General features: G+C 39.2%; 1 protein-coding gene and 1 long non-coding RNA gene across 3 annotated transcripts in view; one reads left to right on the forward strand and one right to left on the reverse strand.

Annotated features, from left to right (window-relative positions):
• The window catches only part of LOC146316668 (uncharacterized), a 47,018-nt gene extending 46,655 nt beyond the window's left edge, over nucleotides 1–363 (reverse strand). Inside the window, exon 1 of the long non-coding RNA XR_014771745.1 lies at nucleotides 225–363. This is a non-coding gene — a long non-coding RNA (uncharacterized LOC146316668). The remainder of the gene's footprint in view (nucleotides 1–224) is intronic.
• Nucleotides 364–370: 7 nt separating this feature from the next.
• On the forward strand, nucleotides 371–22,001 carry stra6 (signaling receptor and transporter of retinol STRA6). Of its 2 annotated transcripts, none has more exons than XM_084733940.1 (18): nucleotides 371–509; nucleotides 4,919–5,324; nucleotides 7,102–7,168; nucleotides 8,372–8,454; nucleotides 9,580–9,713; nucleotides 10,259–10,425; nucleotides 11,976–12,101; nucleotides 13,109–13,179; nucleotides 13,983–14,062; nucleotides 14,159–14,220; nucleotides 14,844–15,006; nucleotides 15,257–15,332; nucleotides 15,772–15,905; nucleotides 16,370–16,487; nucleotides 17,022–17,123; nucleotides 17,225–17,388; nucleotides 18,828–18,965; nucleotides 20,914–22,001. In XM_084733940.1, the coding sequence occupies exons 2-18, from the start codon at nucleotides 5,254–5,256 to the stop codon at nucleotides 21,150–21,152; spliced, it is 1,995 nt and encodes a 664-aa protein (XP_084590066.1). In that variant the 5' UTR covers nucleotides 371–509; nucleotides 4,919–5,253; the 3' UTR covers nucleotides 21,153–22,001. The 2 variants fall into 2 exon arrangements, with proteins under 2 accessions (XP_084590066.1, XP_084590068.1); XM_084733942.1 differs by lacking the exon at nucleotides 371–509 and adding an exon at nucleotides 638–737.
• The last annotated feature ends 436 nt before the right edge of the window (nucleotides 22,002–22,437 follow it).

Here is a 22,437-nt window from a genome sequence, read left to right on the forward strand (position 1 = left end):
AACCCAGCAGGAGGTCACAAAGGTCACTGAATATGTATACATAACATTAAGACACAGCTAAAACACAAACACAAACCTAAGCCTCGGGTTAAAAGCCCAAAAATTCATCCAAAAAGACACACCCAAGTTACAAAGACTTTAGTATGGTTTGCTTGTAATTTAATGAATATACTGCACAATGTCGGCATTCTCATTCTTGTCTTGAACTTGACCACATTACTCACCTCCATATGTTTCACAACAACTTTTCCTCAGTTTGCTTGCAGCAGCACTTTTATGATGTTCTCATCACAACAAGATAGAGACAGGTCAAAGTCCCCAGCAGTCACTGCTGCATTTGAGGTGTCCAGACAAAAACACAAGAAAAGGTGCTCTTGAGAGTTGTTGTTCTGTCTGTATAGATTTATTGAATTCCTCAGAGGTGGGCGCGTGGCTGAAAGAGTTGAAAACTCAGGTCATCTGAAGCTCTCCAAAATACCAAGAGGCACACAGCACAGGATTAACACAAGGTAAGAGTCTAACTTCAAACTACAGTGTATTTTTTAAGGCTATGCTGCAGCATCTAGGCCTACATTTTAGCGTGCTAACCTCCAAGTGCCACTCATGGTCAGGTAATGACCAAAATGCAAGCCTGTTCATGCATTTTTGGCGCATGACTGAAGGAGTCGGCAGTCCTGTCTTGACATTAACCGACCTTCCACGCCTACCTGGAGCTGCAGCACACCTGCAGCCGGTCGGTAAGTATCCTTGCATCTCCAGGCTTATAAAACCGATTAGCCAGTGTAGCTAATATTAACTTGCCAGTCACTGATAAACGCAGAGCGTGGGTCAAATAATGTATAGACCCGTGCGTAAAAGAGAGTCAAAGTCTCATGTTAGAGGCAGGTAGCACAGCGCATGTGGAGCAGGTGACTGAAGTTACCTGTTGCGACGCTCAGTCTGCAAGTCTTTTGAAAGTCTCTTTGTTGTCAGAGGATCAAGCTCAGCTTCAAAGGGATGAAATTTGTCCGTGATGTCTGTGTGAAACTGAATCCAGAGGACCAGGCTGCAGCTGGTTTGCTCACGAAACGACACAAGCATGCTCAGCTGTGGGAAGTAGGACAACAATAATCTGCAGTGTTGTTTAAAACAGCGAAAAATAAAATAAAATGCCTTTTAATTCGACTAGCTAGCGGAAAAATTGCTGCATATAACAGAGGAAAGTAATTCCTCCTTAACTGTTAAATCAGTTTAATGATTACAGCATGAAAATGTTTGGGTTCCTCAGAGCTGAGTGATGATATTTTGGATGTGAAAGTCAGTGTAAAAACAGCTTCTTTCCTTAATGCACTGGTTCCCAACATGGGGGTCCTGACCCCCATTATGGGTCGCCAAAGCCTCACTGTGGGGTTGTGAGGCATTCTTGATTTTAAAGGAGAAATAGATAATTTAGTTACTGAACTAAATCATAAGATGACCATGTTATTAGAAATAAAGGAAGCATTCTGAGTCGAAATACTTTCTTCTCTGACAACAACACTAAGGCCAGTTCGTTCTCCTTTGAAATTAACGTTCCTATCAGTAAGCCTGTCATTATTTGCCCTTTTATTAACGTTCAAATAAATACCGAATGTTTGCTGAATGAGTTAGTGTCTATTTATGAGTCGTAAGAAATTATCAATAATCTTTTAGAAGAAGTAGAAGTTTGTAACAGTTAAAGTGAGCAATATTATAATGGAGTTTGGCAGGCAGTAAGGCAAGCAGTCACTAAACTCCAACTCTAGAACGTGTATTTTTTGACCAGTGGACTTCTGTTTTCAGGATAACTGGCTTAGCTTTGCACAATTAATTGCAATTTTATTGGATATTATTGAAATTGCAGCAAGGCCAAGTGCAAAATACTTGTACAGTACAGTACAATATCAAAACTGTAAATAAATTTTAACTGGTTAAGTGCAGTGAAGTTTACTTTAAAATTACTCCACTAACACAAATAAAACAGCTTAACAACAAGAACGTTTAGCAAAAGTATAAAATTTGTCTCAACAATAACTGTTAAGGTTCATAGATATATAGATTTGCTGTGGGAATGTCAAAATAAATACCTCAAAGATTATAATATGGATCAATGTTTTCACTTTGCATCAGTGATAATGGATTGTCAATCATTAAATTGATACATCGATCCAGATCAATTGATCATAAAATTCCTACTATTTCTACATTATTTTTGTCTGTGGAGTGTTGTATTAACATTTTTTCTAAGCACTGAAAGTATTTGTTAACTCAGCCTCTTTCACATTAAATTAGTGTGTGGATACTTGATTTGTCACCATTGATGCTGATGTTGATGTTTAGATTGTTAAAAATGGATTAGTATGAATCAGTAACTCAGTTATGTTTGTTTTTACAAGGCTCGTGCTTCATATATTTCCTACCAAAGGGCTTTTGAGCCAACTTCCTAAACCTGAGACTGTCTGGCCCAATCAAACTGCCTCTGTGTGATGTAATTATAACTGTTCAAAGCATTCTTTGTTCAGTGACCCCTTTATTTGGGCTGATTTCTCTTCAGGAGCACATTTGATTTGGTGGCTTACTCCGCTTGAGAAACCGTGTTTTCTCAGGAGTGTTAGGAGGGAAATTTTGTTGCTTTTTAAAGAAGTGTGACTGTAATCCCGGCATAATGAGTGTGTGCTGACATGGAGGCAGTGTTGCAAAACTGACTTAGTCTCAGTCAGCTGCAGCTGAATGCAGGAATGCAGGCGTGTTGCACAAAATACAGACATATATATGTTCTACCTTTTGTGTATGTAGTAGTGCATGTAAACATAGAAATGTGAGCACATTTGCTGATGCTTTATTAATCTTGTTGCAGAAAGAAATTAGTGAGAGTTAGGGTATTGGGATGACCTTTGACTTTAGCCTGTCTTCGTAGCGCTCACATGTTTGTGCTTTACTTATGTTGGAGGCGCTTTGTGATCATTTTCCTCCCTTTATACTGCTGTCACTGTCATTACTTCTGTTGAATTCATTAGGAAAACCTGCTGCCCCAAATCAGCTTTGTCTGTCCTAAGAAGTATGTTATATAAATCAACTTTTATGACTCGTACAAAATAAGCTATATTCCTGTTTAGAGATCTCCTGACTGATCAGGAGAAATAAGAACCAGCGGTTGAATAGATTTCACTGGAAAGAGAAAGTAAGAGATGAAACTGTGATGTAGTTAAAATTAACCCTTGTTTGTGAACCACCAGTGGACTCTGACGGGGTTGAATATGTAACAGAAGTTTCTCATGACTCAGGAGTCAAGATCCAACCTGGCGTTGATGACATGAGCCAGGTCACACTGTCATGTGAAGTTTAACACATGTAAATAAACTCATGTCCTTAAGTTTTTCAGACAACAATTATTGTGATTCTCATTCAGTTTTATTTTTATAGCCCAGTATCATTTGTAATAATTAATCAAACCCAAATATGTTTTATTTACAGTGGTGCAAAACATAAAAAAGCTGCAAATCCTCACATTTGAAAAGCTGGAATCATAAAATGTTTGTTTTTGTCCTGTTATAAATGACATAATGATTTAAATTGTCAGTGATTAATGATCTATTGTTTAACAAATAACAATTTCTGATAATTTGTGTCTAATAAACACCAGGCTGTCTATTCCTGCTGGGGCCATTCATGCATTTTACATACTGTAGAGCGTGGAGAACAGTTTAAAGAAGGGGGGGGGGCAATGTTGAATCATTTTTCCGTTTCCTTGTTATCTCAGGATAAATATTCTCTGTATAAACTGAAATGTATTGATAAAATATGTTTGTGTGTGCAGCACCCTCTCACACTGCTCCAGAAAACAGGGCTCCCCCTAAACCCAAAGTGAGATCTGAACACTGATTCTGGCGCTTATGTTGGAAAAGTAAGAGAAACAAAGAGAAGTAATTTGTCTGTAACAAAACTAGTACAACTGTGCAAATTTTGCTTATGTATGTTTTAAAATGTTTTTAAGGAAACAGCTATGATAAGTTTAAAATGTGTGCAGTATTGTAGTTGAATTTATTCTCTCAGGCAAATGTCTGCTGTCTGCTCCCCTTTATGAGTCCAGACAATGGAAAGTTGTCCACGTTTATTGTTGGATATTATTTGTGCCTCATGAACTGACAAAAGACACCACGGGTAGGAAAAAAAGCTTCCATTCCCTCAGGGCAGTGTGACTGTACCTATTGTTAAATCCATTCACGTATCATGTACTCGTATCATGTTGAAAACATAGATTTATGCTCCTCTCATTATATTATGCGATCTTTATCTGTAGTTTACTGGACAGCTCTTGTTACCTGTTGTCACATTTCCAATAAACCAAAGAATATTTTTAAAACATATTGAAATAACTAACTCTTTATTTTAAAATTAAAGATGCAGGTATCGAATTTGAAAAACTATTTCCACATGAATATGCCCTTGGACATCTTTATCTTAATTTATCTGCAGAAGACAAAGTACTGGGTTGAATGAACTCTTCCTTGATCCGTATCAGGCTGAAGGTGCAGAGTTATGCAGAGGGGTGAGGTGTAATGTGACTGTTTTTCTTCCATCCTGCTCTGTTTGTTTCCATTTTGTTGTCCTGGTGATTTACCTGGATTTAGTTTTGGTAACCTTTCATGAATGTAACTGAACCATGACTGAGAGGAACAACCTGTGAATTTCCCTGTTATCTATGTGGAACTCCGCTCTGTAGGAAAGGCTCGTCGCTCGCAGCTACCCACACAGTCCCCGCAGGAGTTTTATAACTCACCTGACCCCAACAGGTCCAATAACACAACCCCAAAAGTAGATGTAATCCCAGTAAGCTGCAGGTGGCCTTCCAGATTGGCTGCCCAGACCTCCACATTTTTCCCTCCTTTCACACACTGCCCCCCTCTCACTCTCTCCCCAGGCTCCCAGTGTGGTGGCAACCCTCAGCTGAAATAGGGCCTTTTGCAGGGTGGAGGCGGCACGCTGCAGCCAGGACCTGTCACATTACTCTCAGCTCCACAGTGGGACCAGGGCACCTGAATACAGGCCGTGAGGCAGAGTAAGAGAGTGTGAGTGAGACTAGACCAAACACAGGGGAAGAAGGACGCCTCTGCAGCGGAGTCCAACCTGGGACTTGGGAGACGCTTTTTCCTCTCCAGTCGAGGGGATTGCAGCACTGTGCCGTTAAAAATTGTGGTTGAGGTTTCTCCAGCTCCTTTGTAAGACTTTGGATCTGTTTGAAAAAGAGACAGCACAATGGATAAGGATGCTCTACTAGACTATGAGTACCCGGACCTGGATCCTTTGCCAACCAAAGTTCAACAAGAGTAAGTACATTCGTCTTTCTGTGGACTTAAAGGGGCATTTCCCCCAAAATTAATTTTTCTTTTTGCATGTTGTGCTATTTCTCCATCTAGATAGTTTGATGTGAGTTGCCACGTTTTGAAGATATCAGCCATAGAGATGTCTGCCTTTTCTCACCTGTAAGGGAACTTAGATGGTGCTTGACTTGTGGTGTTATTCAAGATAATCCACAGACCTTGGTGTGAGCAGTTTCATGTAGGAACTACTTTCTTTCTAGCACAACAAAGTAGCTCTGGTAGATTCTACTGAAGAAAGCAAATGGTTCCAACATGAATCTGCTCACAACAAGGTCTGTGGATTATCTTGAGTAACCATATAATGATTCCTGGAAGGAGACATTTTTTGAGCATATGTTTTTGGTGCTTTGAGAACAACAAGGTGAGGTCCATCTAGTTCCATTATATCATTATATCTCCAAAACTTTGCAACTCACACTGAAACTGTCTAGATGGACAAATATCACTAAAGGTACAAGGAAAAAAATATATATATTTAATTTTGGTCTTAGTTTATGAATTATTTAATTGTCTAAAAATCATTAAAAATCAGTCTGTCCATTGTTTAATGTGTATTAGTAGTTTATTTGCAGAAGGATACAGCACTCTTTGTGATATTAGGTGTCACTTGGCACACTTCAGCAGTGCCAGTGTCAGTGTGTGATCTTGTTTCTGTTCAGTTCATTTGTCATTTTACAGCAGAGGCCGTTTTTTTTTTCATGCCTCAAGGATGCAGACTGTGTAAAATCTGGCCCATATAACTTATTAACTTATTAGAAAAGGTATGAATAAAACATAAGTGCTTTGCTTTAATGTTTTATTGTACTTTTGTTTTAAGATGTGGTACATGCTATGCAAAGTTTGATATAAGATCCAAAACTGATACTAACAGTCTTGTAGCATCAATATTTGCATCCCACAATGCAACAGGGCATGTGCAGTATTTCCATTTCCAGTTCTTTTTTGGATGTTTTCTTGCATATGAATTGTTTTTCCACGTACAAGTGCCTCTATGAATGCATTTGGCACAGAATAAAAGGAAAAATACTGAGAAAATTATGGGCTCAGGCGAACATTATGACAGAAATACGATGGAACAAGTGATTTGTCACCAGTCACCATGTTTAGCTGACGAACTGCCCGGCTGTCGTGTAAATGAATATACTGTGTTGAGTTGTGGTCTGAGAAGCTTTTGTGTGGCCACTACTGTAGCTGACAGTCAGCTAAAATATCCTTCTGCACCTCCTCCTTAGCCGGCTCTGACTCTGCAAATGTGAATTTTGATAATGCCTTAAATCTACAAATGGTCGGCTCTCTGAGTGCCAAGTTACAAATTCACACATTGTTTGGACAGGTAAGAGACTGTTGTGAAAAATGTCCGAACAGCCACTCTGGAAGCTGCCGTCTCTATGCTCACAGACCATAACGTATTGTGTCATATGTTCCTAAATAAGTCTAAGACTAGCTTGTGTATGAGGCCTTCTCTGAATATCAGAGTTGTAATTACTACCCCGTGACCTGGCATTCTTGTTCTTCCAGTGTACGTGAACGTGAACATAGGCATTTGTTGTTGTTCCTGTGTCACGCTGATACCAATCCGTTTAAATGCAAATCTCTGCTGCAGGATTTCAGCTACAAAGTTTCCAGCCACAAATGGTCCTGACAGTGACGTGTGAAAGGTTTAGTGAGGTGTCGGCCTGTTCAGTGACTTAAATCCTTGCTTGTTTTGCCTTTTTTTTTTTAGAATAATCCCTCCATGTGACCCTACTGCTGATGACAGGCTCTACCATATATGCATCACTGCAATATCTGTAAGTCCAACCTCCTGTTTTGATGTGACCCAACATTATACTGTCCTGTCAGTCACTGGGTGTATGATATCACACCTTGTTGCCAACATAAAGCATGATGATGCAAAGTCTGGCTGTGAAAGTCAGCCATATGTAATGTTTTTATCTAAAAGCTAAATGTATTACATTTGCCAAATTTATTAGCGGGGACAAATAACTAAGAATTAGTTTGAGATATGAAGTTTTTACTAACTCGACAACACACAGAACTCTATAGGATAATAAGGATAATAAGAACACATTAAAAATACCAGGAGTAAACGCAAAGGCAAGCTCGTTTATTATCCTTACAATGTACCTGGATCCCTTTTTAATACCAGGTATAAATGGCATGTTAGTTAGCAGGATATCGCAAAAAGGTGAGAACGGGTTTTAATGAAATTTGGTGGAACACTGGGCCGTAGTTCAAGGAAAAAATTACAGTTTTGATGCAGATCCACATGTGGATCCGGTGCACAGAAAGAATTCATGTCATGTTTTTCAATGTTTTTGCTTCTCATTAATACTACACTTAAATATTTTTTAAAAAACTGTCACGTGTAGCCCATAATCATTATAACATCATAATAATAATTGTAGCCCATATCATTATATCATTATCATTATGTCTTGAAAAATCTTCCTAAAACTATTAACTTAATAAACATAATCTCCAAGTGATTTTCAGTTACATTTCACAAATCAAATAATATAAATACAAAATCAATATGTAACAACTGACCGCAGAAGGTTGATATGCATTTTGGTAAATCTTGCCCAGATCCAGTAATGTTCACTTGGCCATTTCACTAATTATTGTGCACAATATTTGTGTTCACTCCTGCCATTTTGTCATAATGATGTTCCTTTTCTCTCCCTTTGATGTCTGTTTAAAGACGGTTTTGGTGGTTAAAACCACGCTGGTCCAATTTAGAGCAGTCTTTGTCTTTTCTAAATGTGTCACAGGTCATGACAGGTCGCTGAACTCTCACTGGTCAGTGAGCCTGACTGATGACAGTTCATTGAGACCACCTCCATGGGGAGCACTAATGAGACATCAGGGTTTGGCCTTTAGTGGCATCAACTCATTTTTAGTCTAAAGCGTGGTGAGGCCTGAACCCTGGGGGATCCACAGCTGTATACAACACTTCAGATAAGGCTAACTGATGTATCTTCTCCTCCTAGCTTGTTGTCATGCTGATCCTAGCAATCTTAGCCAGACGCACAAAGGTGGGCGACAGACAGAAAGGCCTACCAGGTTTACTCAGGTGAGGCTGTGATTTATCTCTTTTAGATCTCTTTTCTTGGAAAATGTTAAAAATCAAATAGCTTCTTGTTTTGATAGGACCATACTAGTATTTTTGTTTGGTATAACCCATCGGGTTGCATGTAGTTTAGATAACTATTGACCATTTTCAAAGAATATGGCAGATTTATAGATTGATTGTCCATTTACCTGGCATGTATTGACTTCCATCCATTTCACTATGTTATGATCAATATGCAAATACTGTGCAGTGGGCCATTACATTCGTATGTTCAGTTGTCGTAGCATAAACAATATAGAACCACAGAATATGTAGAATATGTTGTGTAGCCCAGGAGTCGGGATCTTTGCAGCACTAAGCATTAAAATGGCATTTTGAAACATATTTTCCCTTTAACTAATACCGAACCTCCTGTGATGTGATATAGCCCTTTCAACAAAATTTCATTTAATTGCTCAGCCCCTTAAAATTCCAATAATCTTGAATGTAAAAAGTTCAAGAACCAGAATTTCTTTGGTGAAAAGAAGCCTAATGTGGTAATTAGTTTTTTTTTATAAAGGCAACTTACCTAATACTTTAAGTCAAGCATGTTTTTTTTTTTTTGTTTCCCAGAATCGCTTCAAAACACCAGCTAGGAAAGGTTTTTTATTTTTAATTAACTTAATTATACTACCACAAATGTTATTGGCACTAGTTTAATCTTTTGACTGGCTGATGTAGCCTTGAGCAATTAACCCTCAAATCTGCTCGCTGGCTGACAGTTAAAACCGCGGCCTTACAGGGTAATTTCCTGGTGTGAATGTGTGTGTTTTTGGAGGCTGGTGCTGTTGAGAGCTTTCATACTCAATGAACTGTCCCTGGATTAAGAGAGTTTGAAAACTGATGGATTTTCAAGCCTCATAGTTGATTTTCATACTATACTGACATGAATGGAAGCCAAAACAACTTGAAAGGTAGAAAACGGCATTAAAATGTCTCATATACTCTGAGTAAGTAGTAATAATTTTGTAGGTTAAAACTTTAAAAAAAGCATTTGAAGTGTGTCATTTCTGTCCAATAACCGTTTCATCCGGATGTGAGGCTGCTAACACGTGGGCTCTAAATACCTTCTCCTTGATTTCACAGTCCGGTCAACTTCTTGGACCATACGCAGCACAAGGGCCTGGCAGTGGCTGTGTTTGGAGTGCTCCTGTGCAAACTGTGGGGCCTGATCATATCGCCAAACCCCCTCCCCTTCATAACAGACACAGAGAATAAACGTGAGGAGGTCATCTTAGTTCTTCCCGCATTGGCAACAGCCTATCTGCATTCACTTTTGCACAGATTGTAAATTGTCCACAGACACTTTTTAATGTTTGTCTTAGCAGTTAAAATATTTTTACTGCTCTTCTTTAGAACAAGCATGTCAGCATCTCCACCAACACTATTTTTGTTAAATGTCTGTCTTATGTAATTGGATTATTTTGTTTCCATGTGTGTCTGTTATTTTCGACTTAAGAGTTTGTTGATAAGCTTCACTAGAAGCTTATCTTTTCTGGAATAAAATTACATAAGAAGTGACTGTAAGGAGTTGCTTCCCTGCCACTTTATACAGTCCCCAAGCATTATGTACAAGGTTCAGCAGAGTAGGAAATACACTGGAAGTTCAGCAGAGATTTGATCTTAATAGTATCGTTTCCACTATTTTTTGGAGGGTGAGGTGCGTTATTTGTTGTAGTGATACAGAATTACTTCAGTAAATCACAAATCAGCGTATTTTCCTTTTGATGCTCTGGGTCTTCACACACTTTTGTTGTGTTTGCAGAGAACTGGGTGATTCTGGGAGTCTTCTACTACCCCGCACTATACTACCCTCTCCTGGCATGTGGCACTTTACATAATAAAGTTGGCTATGTACTTGGTAGCCTCTTGTCATGGACACACTTTGGTATTCTGGTCTGGCAGAAGATCGACTGTCCCAAGACAACTCTGGTAAGCAACGAAGACGAGTTCCCCTGTATCTATAACTGCTTTTATGAGACAGCCGTAGATCTAAGAGGAATCCAGTGCTTATGTTGTTCAGACAGGGTTTCGCTACAGGGAGTATTTGATCTCATGTGCAAGACTGAACTTAATCAAATAAAAACAAGAGAATACACAGGGTTTCTGCAGGTCCATAAAAGTCAAAATCGAATTATCTGAATTTGAGGCCCGTAACATATTTACTGTAATGAATCATAAAATGGCAGGCAGTCACTGAAGTCCAACTCCAGAGTGGGCTTTTTTTTTCAAGATAAGCTTTACATTGACAGACAGTTGAGGACTCATCCTCACTTGTTACTCACTTCAACCATAGACTGTATATTAAAGAGAATTTCAGCCTATTAACTATACAGTCTGTGGCTCCAACTTGCTACTGTAGTACTAAATTTTTGATGAGCAATTGTTACTTATTCCTCATTTAAAATGTCATGTATATGATTTTGACAGATCTTAAAATTGGGTCATGAAGTTAGCATTATAAAGTTGGATTTAGTATTGCCTTTAAATGTGTTTTGGGGAAATAAATGCTCACACTGTAACAACTACAAAACAAAACCACCATTGAACCAAACAGTGTGTGTAAATTTCTGCTTGTATGGGTCTGAAGTGCATCCTTGACGGCCTCATAAAGGTCTTAAAAAGTCTCAAATTTAACTTGTTGAAACCTGCAGAAAGCCTGCGATTTTCACTGGATTAACTGCCACTTCCTTTGCTATCTGTCATCTGTCTGAGTTTTAAGGATTATAGACAAAGCTGATTTGTTCTGGTTTGAAAGCCCATTGATTATCAAACAACTCTGGTCTGCAGTTTGTATATGAATATCAGAGATCTGGTTTGAAAAAATTAACATCTCTCTTTTCAAGACACATTTTTGGAGCTTTCTACCCAGATTTTGTGCCACATCCACGTTGTTTGAGCTTTCTGTGCAATGAATACAACTCAAAACAATTAGTTCCACTGTCTGTTGGTCTTAATCAAGAGGCTCTGTCACAGTTAATCAGTTTAGTGTGTGAGAAAGACATCCAGACTGTGGAAGGTTTTTTAATAGTGGTGACGGCTGTCTTTTTGTCCCACCATGAGTTGGCACACACCAAACACTGCAGGGAGCATTTGAGCCGATCTGCAAGACTGAAATGAATCACATGAAGACACCAGAAGACATTTTACTAAATATTATACATTATTTATTTCCAGGAAAAATGTAAAAATAATTAAAAACACACTTAAATCCCAGTGTTTGCTGTATAATTTAAGCAGGAAGGATTTAAAACATATTAGTATTTTCTCTAAATCACTAAATCATAAAGTTTTGGTCAGTGGAGGTCTCAAATTTTGGTATTGTGGTGGGGGATCCCATTTGGCCAAAATGCAGACTCCCACCACAACACACAAAGCCATTTGTGTCAACTTTTTTTTCACTTTTATTCCCAGTCTGTCACTTCAAAAACTCCCAAAACGAGTTGCTAGGTGATTTAAAGTTTTCTTTTCTTCCTTTGCAGATACACAAACACTACTCCCTTTTCTCCAGCCTGCCCCAGATCGCTTGCTTGGCATTCCTTAGTTTCCAGTATCCCCTTCTGCTATTCAAGGGCTTAAAGGGCACTGAAAAGAACAATGCCACAGAGGTAAGTTTGCTTCAGGATGGTTGTGCAGCCATTATAGCACTAATTATTTGGCCTGCTTATGTAACAAACTGGATACATGTGTCTGTGTTGATTTAGTAGGCTACAATCACGTAAGCCTGAACTATTAAAAAAGAAAAGTCTCACTAAGACGCACATTTCTCCTGAATCTGTGCATGTGAGGAACCTGTATAAGCTGCCTGCTAATCACAGGGCTTATCGTGCTCATACAGTCTAGGCTGAGGGGAAAATGTGAAGTCCAGTGCAGTGTGCTGGTTGCCTAATCATTTTAAGTAGATTTGACGTAATTGGTTTACGTTATGTTCTTGATCAGATTATGAAAAGGTTGCCTTGTTTTTTCACTCAGGAGAGACAATGCTGTGTTTATTTGATGCTAATCTCGGCATGGGTGTGACAAAGCTGGGGTGAGGCGATTGCCCGTGATTTGACTCACCCTGCTTCTCTCCCGCACCCCACAGGAACGTCCATGACACCGTAAATCTGCACAGATGCAGAAACTTATCGTAAAGAGGCTTAGTTTGTGAGCAGTGCTTTTTTCCATAATTATAATAATTACAAAATACAGTTCAAATTTAAGCAGAACCTAACACATCCAAAGGAGATTAGGAATATGAATGCCCAAGTGAAGCATTTGTAATCCCAAAAATCCAAACAATTCATTCAGCTTTGCCACACCATCCGAGCGTATTTGCTATTTCTGGTTACTGTGCGAAATACGCCAGAATCTGGAGCTGGTTGTGCCATTATATATGATGAAATTCATGTTGGATACTCTCTGATTGTGGCATTGTAAGATGTCAAATCTGGAGCATGTCTTACCTCTGGACTGAGACCGCAATATGGAGTTAAGATATTTTTCTGAAGATGACTGAAAGTGTATTTTGAGTGATGATGTTTCACAGATTTGGTTAAATATGTTCCTGATTCTTGCAAAAATTTCTTGATTCCGAGAAAATTTCTGACATGAACGTTGTCCATTTTTCTGTCAGGATCTCAGCAGCAGCTACTATAAAGACTATGTGAAGAAAATGCTCAAGGAGAAGAAATCCACCAAAATCAGGTATGACAATCAGGCGTGTTATATTTGTCTTTTGACATCTCTTCAGCCAGAACTGAATACAGTGTTACACATGACAAACAACATGGGCCTTGTTAAATTTTGTACTTTTTAACTGAAGTTTGGGGGTGTTTAAAGCCTTTATTATAGACAGAGTGACGACAGGAAACAACCGAGAGATACAACAAATGCCTGAACTCAAACTGGGGACGTGACAGTTCATGGTCAGCTCTTAACCTCCAAGCCACAAGAGCGTTGCTGGATTGGCGGATGTTTTACTTTTTTGGCTTTGAGCCCTAACTTCCAGGAAGAGGCTGTTTGTATAAGCACATGAGTACGTGTGCATGTGAGAGCTTTGGAGATTATTTATCCTGGCAAAAAAGCAGCCTCTGACATGAGTTTGAGCCACTCAGTGCACTCTGGTCTATGTAAAATTATGTGAAAGCCTGAATGCTATAATGAAATCAGTTACTACCAGTCTAAACTCTGCTTCAGTGAGCTCTTTAGAGATTTATCACCTCACGGCCACATTTGCGGGGATTCTGCTGGAGGTTGTTTCAGCCACTTAGACACATTTTTTTAAGCAACTATTTCCTAAATGACAATAACAAGGAACAAGAAAGGAGTGTAAAATTTTTAGAATGAATAATCTTACTTCTTACACACTTTGTAGCCTACATTTGATCTTTCAGGGATGAAGGCGAACATAGCTCATTCACAAATCTTCCCTAATCCTGCACATTCCTTGAAGTGTGGTGTGAAATGCAGCATTTTAAATTTGCACCTCTGTCTAACTTTAACCTCAGCACATCAAGCACAGAGTCACCCAAGCTCCCTCAAAGGATAATTGATGCTGTGAAGTCATACATTTACACACCAGAGGAAGGTAAATATGTCGTCTTGGTCTTGTGTTATGTTTGTCATGCCTTCAGGTGTTGTCTCCTGTTAGATTTTTCACTTTCCTTTTTTTTTTTTCAAACAGCTTTCCGTTTTCCACTGAAGCTGGCCATATCTGGTGTCGTGTCATTTATAACCCTGTATCAGGTAACTGCCATATCGACTATTAGACTTTATAATCCAAACAAATCCATAATACATAAGGACAGAGTGTTGTCTGCTGAATGTGATATATCTACATCTGCTTTAGATAAACCTTGTTGTGTGTTGATACTCAGACATCTATCAGCTCTTTATTGACTAAACCCAATCCTAACTTTGACTCTGATTCTGAGTATTAACAGATTACATTTAAAATTGTTGTATCATCTTCAACTCATAGCATTCAATCATCAATAGTCAGTATATTACCTACAGTAGATGGTGGTTGGCACGCCTGCACTTTTTCACCTGGCTAAAATATGTTTTGCTGCCAACCCTGTCCATGGCACTACATTGCCTAGCTTCCGTGCTGGTATTTTTCTCTCTGTTTGGGGGTATGTCAGCCACTATCTACTGTAGGTAACACACTGACTAGGAGTAACTACCTCATGCAACCCCACTTCAAATAATCCGAACTATCCCTTTAAGTGCTGGATGTTGTTTTCAGCTGATTTCTCCTTGTTTATTAGCAGTGGATGATCCAAATACAGTGTAATACAGAGCAATTTTTAATTTCCACAACCTCTAGGTTGTCCAATAATGAATAAATGTTGTTGTTTTTTTTTTAGGTGGGTCTTTTACTGATTGCGACAGTGGTGCCACCTCTGCAGACGGCCCGTTCAGGAGTCGATGAAGACATCGCCAACGTTTTAGCTGGTTTCAAGATTATGCTGTCTCCAGACAAGCATGAAGTGGTCAGAATAGTGGTCTTTTACATGTGGTGTGTAGAGGGTGAGTGAGACCATAAACCAAAAACAGCCATTTAGTGATGTGAGATGTACAAATTCTATTTATTTACTTGCAAATAATATTTATTTATCATATTAAACTCATTTACATAGAACATTAACATTGCCCTCCTGTCATGCTTGTTGCACACATATTTAGAAATTGTTTTTTTAATTTGCAGAAATTAATGTAACCTGTAAGTGAATCCTCCCACAGTAAATAACCTGTTTGTCACCTGCTCTTTGTCCTGCAGTTTGCTATATTTCAGCGATGACCCTGTCTGGTTTGGTCAACCTGGCTATGCTCATGCGGTCCATGGTTCTGCATCGGTACGTGTGACAAAAAAAAAACTGTGTAAAAGCTTTTCAGTCTTTTTCTTATTTTTCTGTTCTCTCCCCGAAGGATCGAAGAATCGTGAGCGTGCTTCGCATCCTGACTCCTTCATTATAATGCAATGGTTCACAGTGGAGTTATTATAACATAATAGAGTACTAATCACCCACACAGACAGAAAAGCATTCACTCTGCGTTAACTGCCGCTAGAATTGAAAATGGCTATTAAGATAAGAAATGAAATACTCCTCCATTACCATAAATTACGTCATATTAAAAGAAATGGTTTTCTGTGTCGAGTATTGGGTTGCATTTCGGTCGTATCCCATGCTAAATTACCTCTTCAATTAACTATGTAATTTGTACATTTACCGATGAATCAATTTACGTTCGGCATAGTGCTGCATTATCTTGATTGTGTTTTTGCTTCTGTAGGTCAAACCTGAAGGGGCTGTACAGAGGAGATATCTATAATGTTTACAACTGCCAGAGAAGCATCAGGGCCTCCCGGCCAGCACTGGTCTGCTGGATGGGATACACCAGCTTCACAGCGGCTCACATCTGCCTTGGTACATCTACATATTGAATACTTAAGGAGGGGATTATAGATTTGTTTTGAAAACATTTCCAGGGTGATTAAATGTAGATATTTTGTTTTCAATTTTTCTTCATTATTTCAGAAATGCTGCTAGACCTTAAATTACTGTATCATATGGTTAGTGAGCTATTTTTGTGGCAAAACTGCACTGACAGGCAAAAGAGATCCTCACCTAAGCCAAATAACTTAACTTAAACATTTCATGACACATTAATAGGACTCTATCAGGTTCTAAATGCATCTTTCAAGCAACCAGTTAAAGGGATTGCACACCTTTTTATGTGGGGTTGTATGAGGTACTTCAAGAGAAAAATCCTTGTTCACCCCTCCCTTCACTGTGATATGAGAGGAGTGGGTGTGCAGTGTAGATTTGTTGGATGCTGGACATGGTGGTGTAAGCTGTTAGGCCCTAAAGCTCTGATCTCTGCCCTGCAGGCATGATGGTCCAGACCATGGTGTTCTTCCTCTGCCTTCTGATCGCTGTTTTCCTCATTATTATACCCATCCTGCACGGACAGAATTTGATCCTCTTTCAGATCCTGTGGAGCATGTGGTGAGCATCATCACATCAGTTACTCATTAAACCTCTTTGTCCGCAGACTGCATGACTAAGGCAAATTCCCTCTGTGTAACATCCCTGTTGTCATAAGAAAATCACCTTAGATCATTTCAGTTTCAGTTGATTTTAATGTTGTGATTTTAAAATCATCTTATAGTTCAGCCCCAAATCAAAAATACACATTTTCCTCTGGCCTATAGTGTTATATATTTAATAGAATCTGATGCTAATTTTGAAATAATTCAAGATCAACACAACATAATGTGAATAATTCACAGAAATTGAGTTGAGCTACCTTCTAACAGTGAACTTTGTAAACAGGTTAAAGTCACATAGGAAGTGTGCATCTACTCATGGATGAGAGGCTTTTGTTCACAAGAGCGGAGGATATAAACATTAATAGCGTCCTCCATGGCAGTGCTGCAATGCGTCCATGAGTAACTGCAAGCTTCCTTCTGCATGCTGATAACAGCTGTTTGGTAGAAAGAAACTGCAGCAGATGTTTGATTGTTGATTTTGTCCTTTCAGGCCCTTCTGGCTGATGATTCTCCTGGCTGTGTTGATTCAACACATCACTGGCAGGTTTTGTTTCATCAAAAAAACTGCAGGCACACGCGACCTTGACAACAGGTAATTTACTATATTCGTTCCCAGTCACTGTCTCATAGTTTTACTGCCGGATAATTGCAGCATAGTTCTGTGCGTTTGATGCATTCTGTCCCGTCTTACAGGGGAAATCTGTTCCTGCTGACCTACCTGCTGTTTCCAGTCAACGTGCTGATTGGGGTGCTACTGGGAGTGTGGCGCATGATCATCACAGCCCTGTTCAACATTGTTCACATGGGACGCATGGATATCAGTCTTCTTAACCGCAACGTGGAGGCGTTTGACCCAGGTGAGCCTCATGGTCCATACTCTGAACAGATTAAATGGATAATTTGGATTATTTGATGTGGGGTTGGATTGTGGCTGGCAAAACCCCCATTTTAGAGAAGCAGAGACGGGCGCCAGCACAGAAGCTAAGCAATGTCCTGCTGTGGACAGGTTCAGTTAAAAAGGTATTTTAGCCACTTCAAGAATGTCCACCTAAAAAGAAATCAATATCGGTTTAAATGAATATTTCCACAGTTTTAACTTGCTGTCAGACAGCCTTTTCTTAAGCCACATATCTCTCTCTCCAAACCAACCAAATTCCACAGGCGAAATCAGTCATTTTATATTGCAGAGCACAGGAGATACTGGCCTTCTGCCTCGATCTGTTAGTTTGTTTGTGTGACTTTAGTGAATCCATACTAACCCTTTAAAACAACGAGGTCACACAATTGACGCAAACAAAATAGCCGATCGAGGCAGCAGCAGACCAGCAACTCCTGCGTTCTGCGAGGTAAAATTACTGATTTCTCCAATGGAGCTTGGTTGGTTTGGAGAGAAAGAGCAGAGAAAATATTCCTAATATTGTGTACAATTTAAAATATTTTTTGTTGCTCACCCTGTCCACAGTAGTACATTAGCTTCTGAGATGGTGCTTCTCTCTTCTTATCCAAACTGTGGCCAGGTCGACTTGCGTCTCCTGTAGGAAATAAATACACTAACTATCAATAAGTACCTCATATAAACCGATTTGAAATTATCAGAATTATCCCTTTAACACAGCCGTAATGTCACTGTCTGGTATGCTGACCAAAGCATCAGGTCAGGTCATCTGCTCTCTAAAAATATATATTCATATAATGGATAGCTTCTGCTTTGGCTGTCTCACATGCGAAATTAGCTCTGGGTCCATTATATATGTATTCAAATGAAAAAACAACAACAATGCTTTCTTAGAGAATTCAATGCCTTTGACTTCACTGCTCATTATTTTTTTTACATTTGCCTATCTTTTTTCTTTTTAGTCTCAGACACCCAATGCTAACATATTCATTGGTATTAACATCATGCTTTTACCTTTGTAGATGCCGTTTTTTTTTTCACTCTCACAGTGTAGGCTTAAAGAGAGGCAATTTTCTATGAGCAAATGCACTTTTACTGATCCCACTTAGAGACCAGAAATGCGTATCCTCTCCACTTTCCCCTGCCAGCAGCTCACTGCAGCTTGCATGATATCTGTATTCTGTGCAGTGCATGGGACTGTAATTGCACACCAATGTCTGAAATGGCTGCGGATTTAAGACATCTGTTGTCAGGAAAAGCAGGTGGTTAAAAAAAAAAAAGAAGTGTGATTGTTCGGCCATTATGTGTGATTGCCTCAAAGCCAACGTGGGGTGTAGCCCTATGTGTTTATTGCTTTTGCCCAGTCAGAGTGATTCCCCCCCTCCCTGTGTCTTTCTGCAGCCTACCGCTGCTATGCTCATTATCTGAAGATTGAGGTGAGTCAGTCTCACCCCGTGATGAAGGCCTTCTGTGGGATGCTGCTGCAGTCTATGGGCCAGGAGAGCAATGCCACCCAGAGGTCACGGGACGCTGAAGAGGGTCTGTAGCACAAAACTAAACATCATAGTCTGCACATTTTACTCATTCTTACTCATTTCCCAACTGATAATGATTACAGGCAAAGAATTTGTTCTTAATGACTTTCCTGGTTGAATAAACTGTAGGTTCAGTGTTGTCATACATTTAAAGGATGAGGCTGGTGTTTTTCTATATTGTTCTTATTAAGGGATGCACAAATAGTTAAATTCTGGGTCAATACCATTGTTTTGTTTTTTTTTTGTGGTTGTTTATTTTGTTTTGTTGTTATGTATTCCCCCTTTTGTGCCAGGAAAACATAGAAATCTTTATACATACTTTATTTGTATTATAAAAAAAAAAAAAACTTGAGTCCTGTTGGGTATGATAGCTACTGTTGTCCGATGGAAAATAACCAACACAACATTTAGTGAGAGCGAAATTGATGCATTTGGTGGATGTGGAATTGATTTATTACACACTACAGCAGGTTTCCCAAACTTTTCCATGCCAAAGCCCCCAAACTAGCATTAGCTTATTGCTGGGGCCCCCCACTTTGCAAGATGTCTTGAAGAACCCGTCATGTGTGGGTTGATCCACAGATTCTTCAGATTTTTTGCAGCTGAGTTTTTGTCAGCTGAGCAGTTGGTCTGGTCGTTAACGCTTCCTTGTCTAGCGTTGTGAGTTAGCGTTAGAAAGCAGCTCAGAGCAGAACAGCTTTGTGGCAGGTAAAGACCGGTCCAGGTCAACACCGACAGCTCATCACATGATGAATGAGGTTTTGGACCCTGTCATTGAAAATCACTGAACTTAAGTATCCATGTTTATGGTAATGAAAGAACATCTCACCCAGTGCAACAGTGTGGCTCACTGATGTTGTTCTTAATAGGTTTTTGGACAACATTGAAGTTCTTTTGCACAGATGTACGTGTAGAATAAGCTATATTAGTCTTTGGCTTCACTGACAATATTTTGTTGGTTTTGGTCTTTTCGTAATAATAAAAAATATATATAGAATCACCAGCCTCATCCTTTAGAGGTAAACAGTAGATTCATATCTACATTAAAGTCTGTGTGACTTCTTTAATTTCTCCAGGGAGGGTTGGAATTCAGCAGCAGGTCACTGTAACACATAATCAGATCATAACACTATCTTGCACGCGTAGAAGAAATGAAAGCTTAGAAGTTCTGATTTAATATGTCAAGAGCAAATTGAGTCTCGCTGTGGAATAATTTACAGTCCTGCTGCTGGTCTCGATCAAATCTGCCATAAACTAATCAGCTGCCCACACTCGCCTGAGCCCTCAGCCTCAGTCACCAAGAGGCAGTGTCATCTTACAGGTCACCATTATACATATTATTCAACTAATGTAAATGAAACCAATGTATTAATTGTGTAGTTTACATAAGCAACGAACAGCTACTTTAAATCTGGTTTGTTATTGACTCAAACAGGAGGTGAGTGATGGTCGCCCACACAAGTGGTGACATGGGGACATGCATTATAGTGAGAAATTAGCAGGAAAATGCATCAGGCTTCATCGGTTGATGTGGAATCTAACTCTGTGACAGTCCAATTATAAATGTACAATAGAGATGTTGCTTGTTTGTATCCGGAGAACAATGCATTATCAGGAATAATCTATTGTATTGCAAAGATTAGTTCCCAAGTACACAGATGAGCTACGCTAATTGCCTGTTTCATATTCATGTAGCCCAAGGGGCTTAAGCTTTCAGTGTGGTAATGGCAAGCTCAATATGCTTCCACCATGCTTAGAGGATTAGAATATGATTGCTTTCTATTATTACTCTTTTTGTAGTATCTAACTGGTCCTGGGTGGCCCTCGAAGGAATGTTTTCCCATTCCAGTTAAGATTACAAAAGAAGGTTATCTATTCTTGTGACTGTAGGACTGTATACAGTGTATACATGACATACCGCCAGTGCTATCATGATGTCTAAATGTCCTCAGGGATTCAGCTGGTCCAGCAGGAGAAGAAACAGCACAAAGTGTCCAGTGCCAAGAGGGCCCGCAGGCACTGGCAGCTCCTCTACACCCTGGTCAACAACCCCTCCCTGGTGGGCACTAGGAAGCACTTCCAGCGTCAGACAGCGGAGAGCTTTCTGAATGGAAGTCTCAACCGCAGCACCAAGGAGGAGAGCAAAAAGGAGGCAGCAATGAAGGAGGCTGAGGCCGCTGCCAGCAACTGAACATTATTGTGACCCTGACTATCAAGGATTATCTGCACAGTCTCATTTGGTTTTGGGAAAATTCTACAGTCATATTATTTGTCCACACACCTACTGTAGATCTGTCTACATTAGGTGAAATAAGTGCACTTATAATTCCGTGCCACATGTAGAGATATTCACCAAGCCTTTCCTGGAGATCGTGTGCCCACTTTGTGCTCTTCATGCCCCCCTGGTTGTTTCAATGTGTGGGCCACTGTCTCCAGTCTGCTGGGAAAGCTTGTGTGCGGCACTGACCTTCTATCCAAACACACTCATTATATGTCATTTTCAACATGTTCGTGTGCTTATTTTGGGATAACACTGGTTTGCTTTATGTTTCAACCTGTAGGTTAATCTCATGCTTTCCAATAAGTTAATATTAAAGTGCAGTAAAATGCACATTTGTAGTTACCCAAACTAAACACATGGAAGTGCAATCCACTGGAGCATCCTTTTAAGGAGGGCAATATTAATATGTAGGGCATTTCACTATTTATGAATTTACAGAATGAGCTGTTTTCATAGACAGGATAATAAATTTCCTTTTTTTTCAGTTGTTCATATTTTGTGTAATTGCCAATAACCTGTGGAATAGGAACTACCAAACAAATGAAACTGTATTCTCTGTTTTATTTCTAGATCTTTAAAACCACTTGCTGCTACCAGCAATGTCTTATTGTCGTTGAAACTCCTTTCTGGTTTCTGATTTTCACCAACATTACTTCGTTTGTCTCTGCATGTACATTTAAAATGCCGACTTTTAAGAAAAAATATGAAAAACCGATTTTTTCTTCTGATCACTGTGAAAATAAAACTGAAACAAACGTTTTCTCATTTTTTAGTCATTTATGGAATACAGAGAAGGTTAATTTAGGATACATATATAATTCATATAATGTGTGACGCTTTTGTGTTGAGCGAACTGAACTGGACTAAAATGAAAATGAAGACAAAGGGAGTCTCTGTGTTGATCTGCGCTTTCAACCGCATTTCCCCCTTAACCTTCTGCATTAACACAGAGATTAGAGCCCTTCTAATTTTTTTTCGTATTTAAAAAAAAAAAAAAAAAAAGGAGAACTAAGCTCGCACAATAAAAAGGAATCGAAAGAGGAACAGAAAAGCATAAAAATAATGTAGCTCCTTTTTAATGGTACGTCTGAATGGATTTAAAACGTACACTGGTGATGTGAAATTGTATTAGGTTGATTACATTTTTTTAATTATTTACACTAAATTTAGAAAATAATGCATCGCTTCTGTTTTT

This window comes from Lutjanus erythropterus, chromosome 13, assembly GCF_056507025.1.
Source record: "Lutjanus erythropterus isolate fLutEry1 chromosome 13, fLutEry1.hap2, whole genome shotgun sequence".
In the NCBI taxonomy this organism is placed as follows: domain Eukaryota; kingdom Metazoa; phylum Chordata; class Actinopteri; order Lutjaniformes; family Lutjanidae; genus Lutjanus; species Lutjanus erythropterus.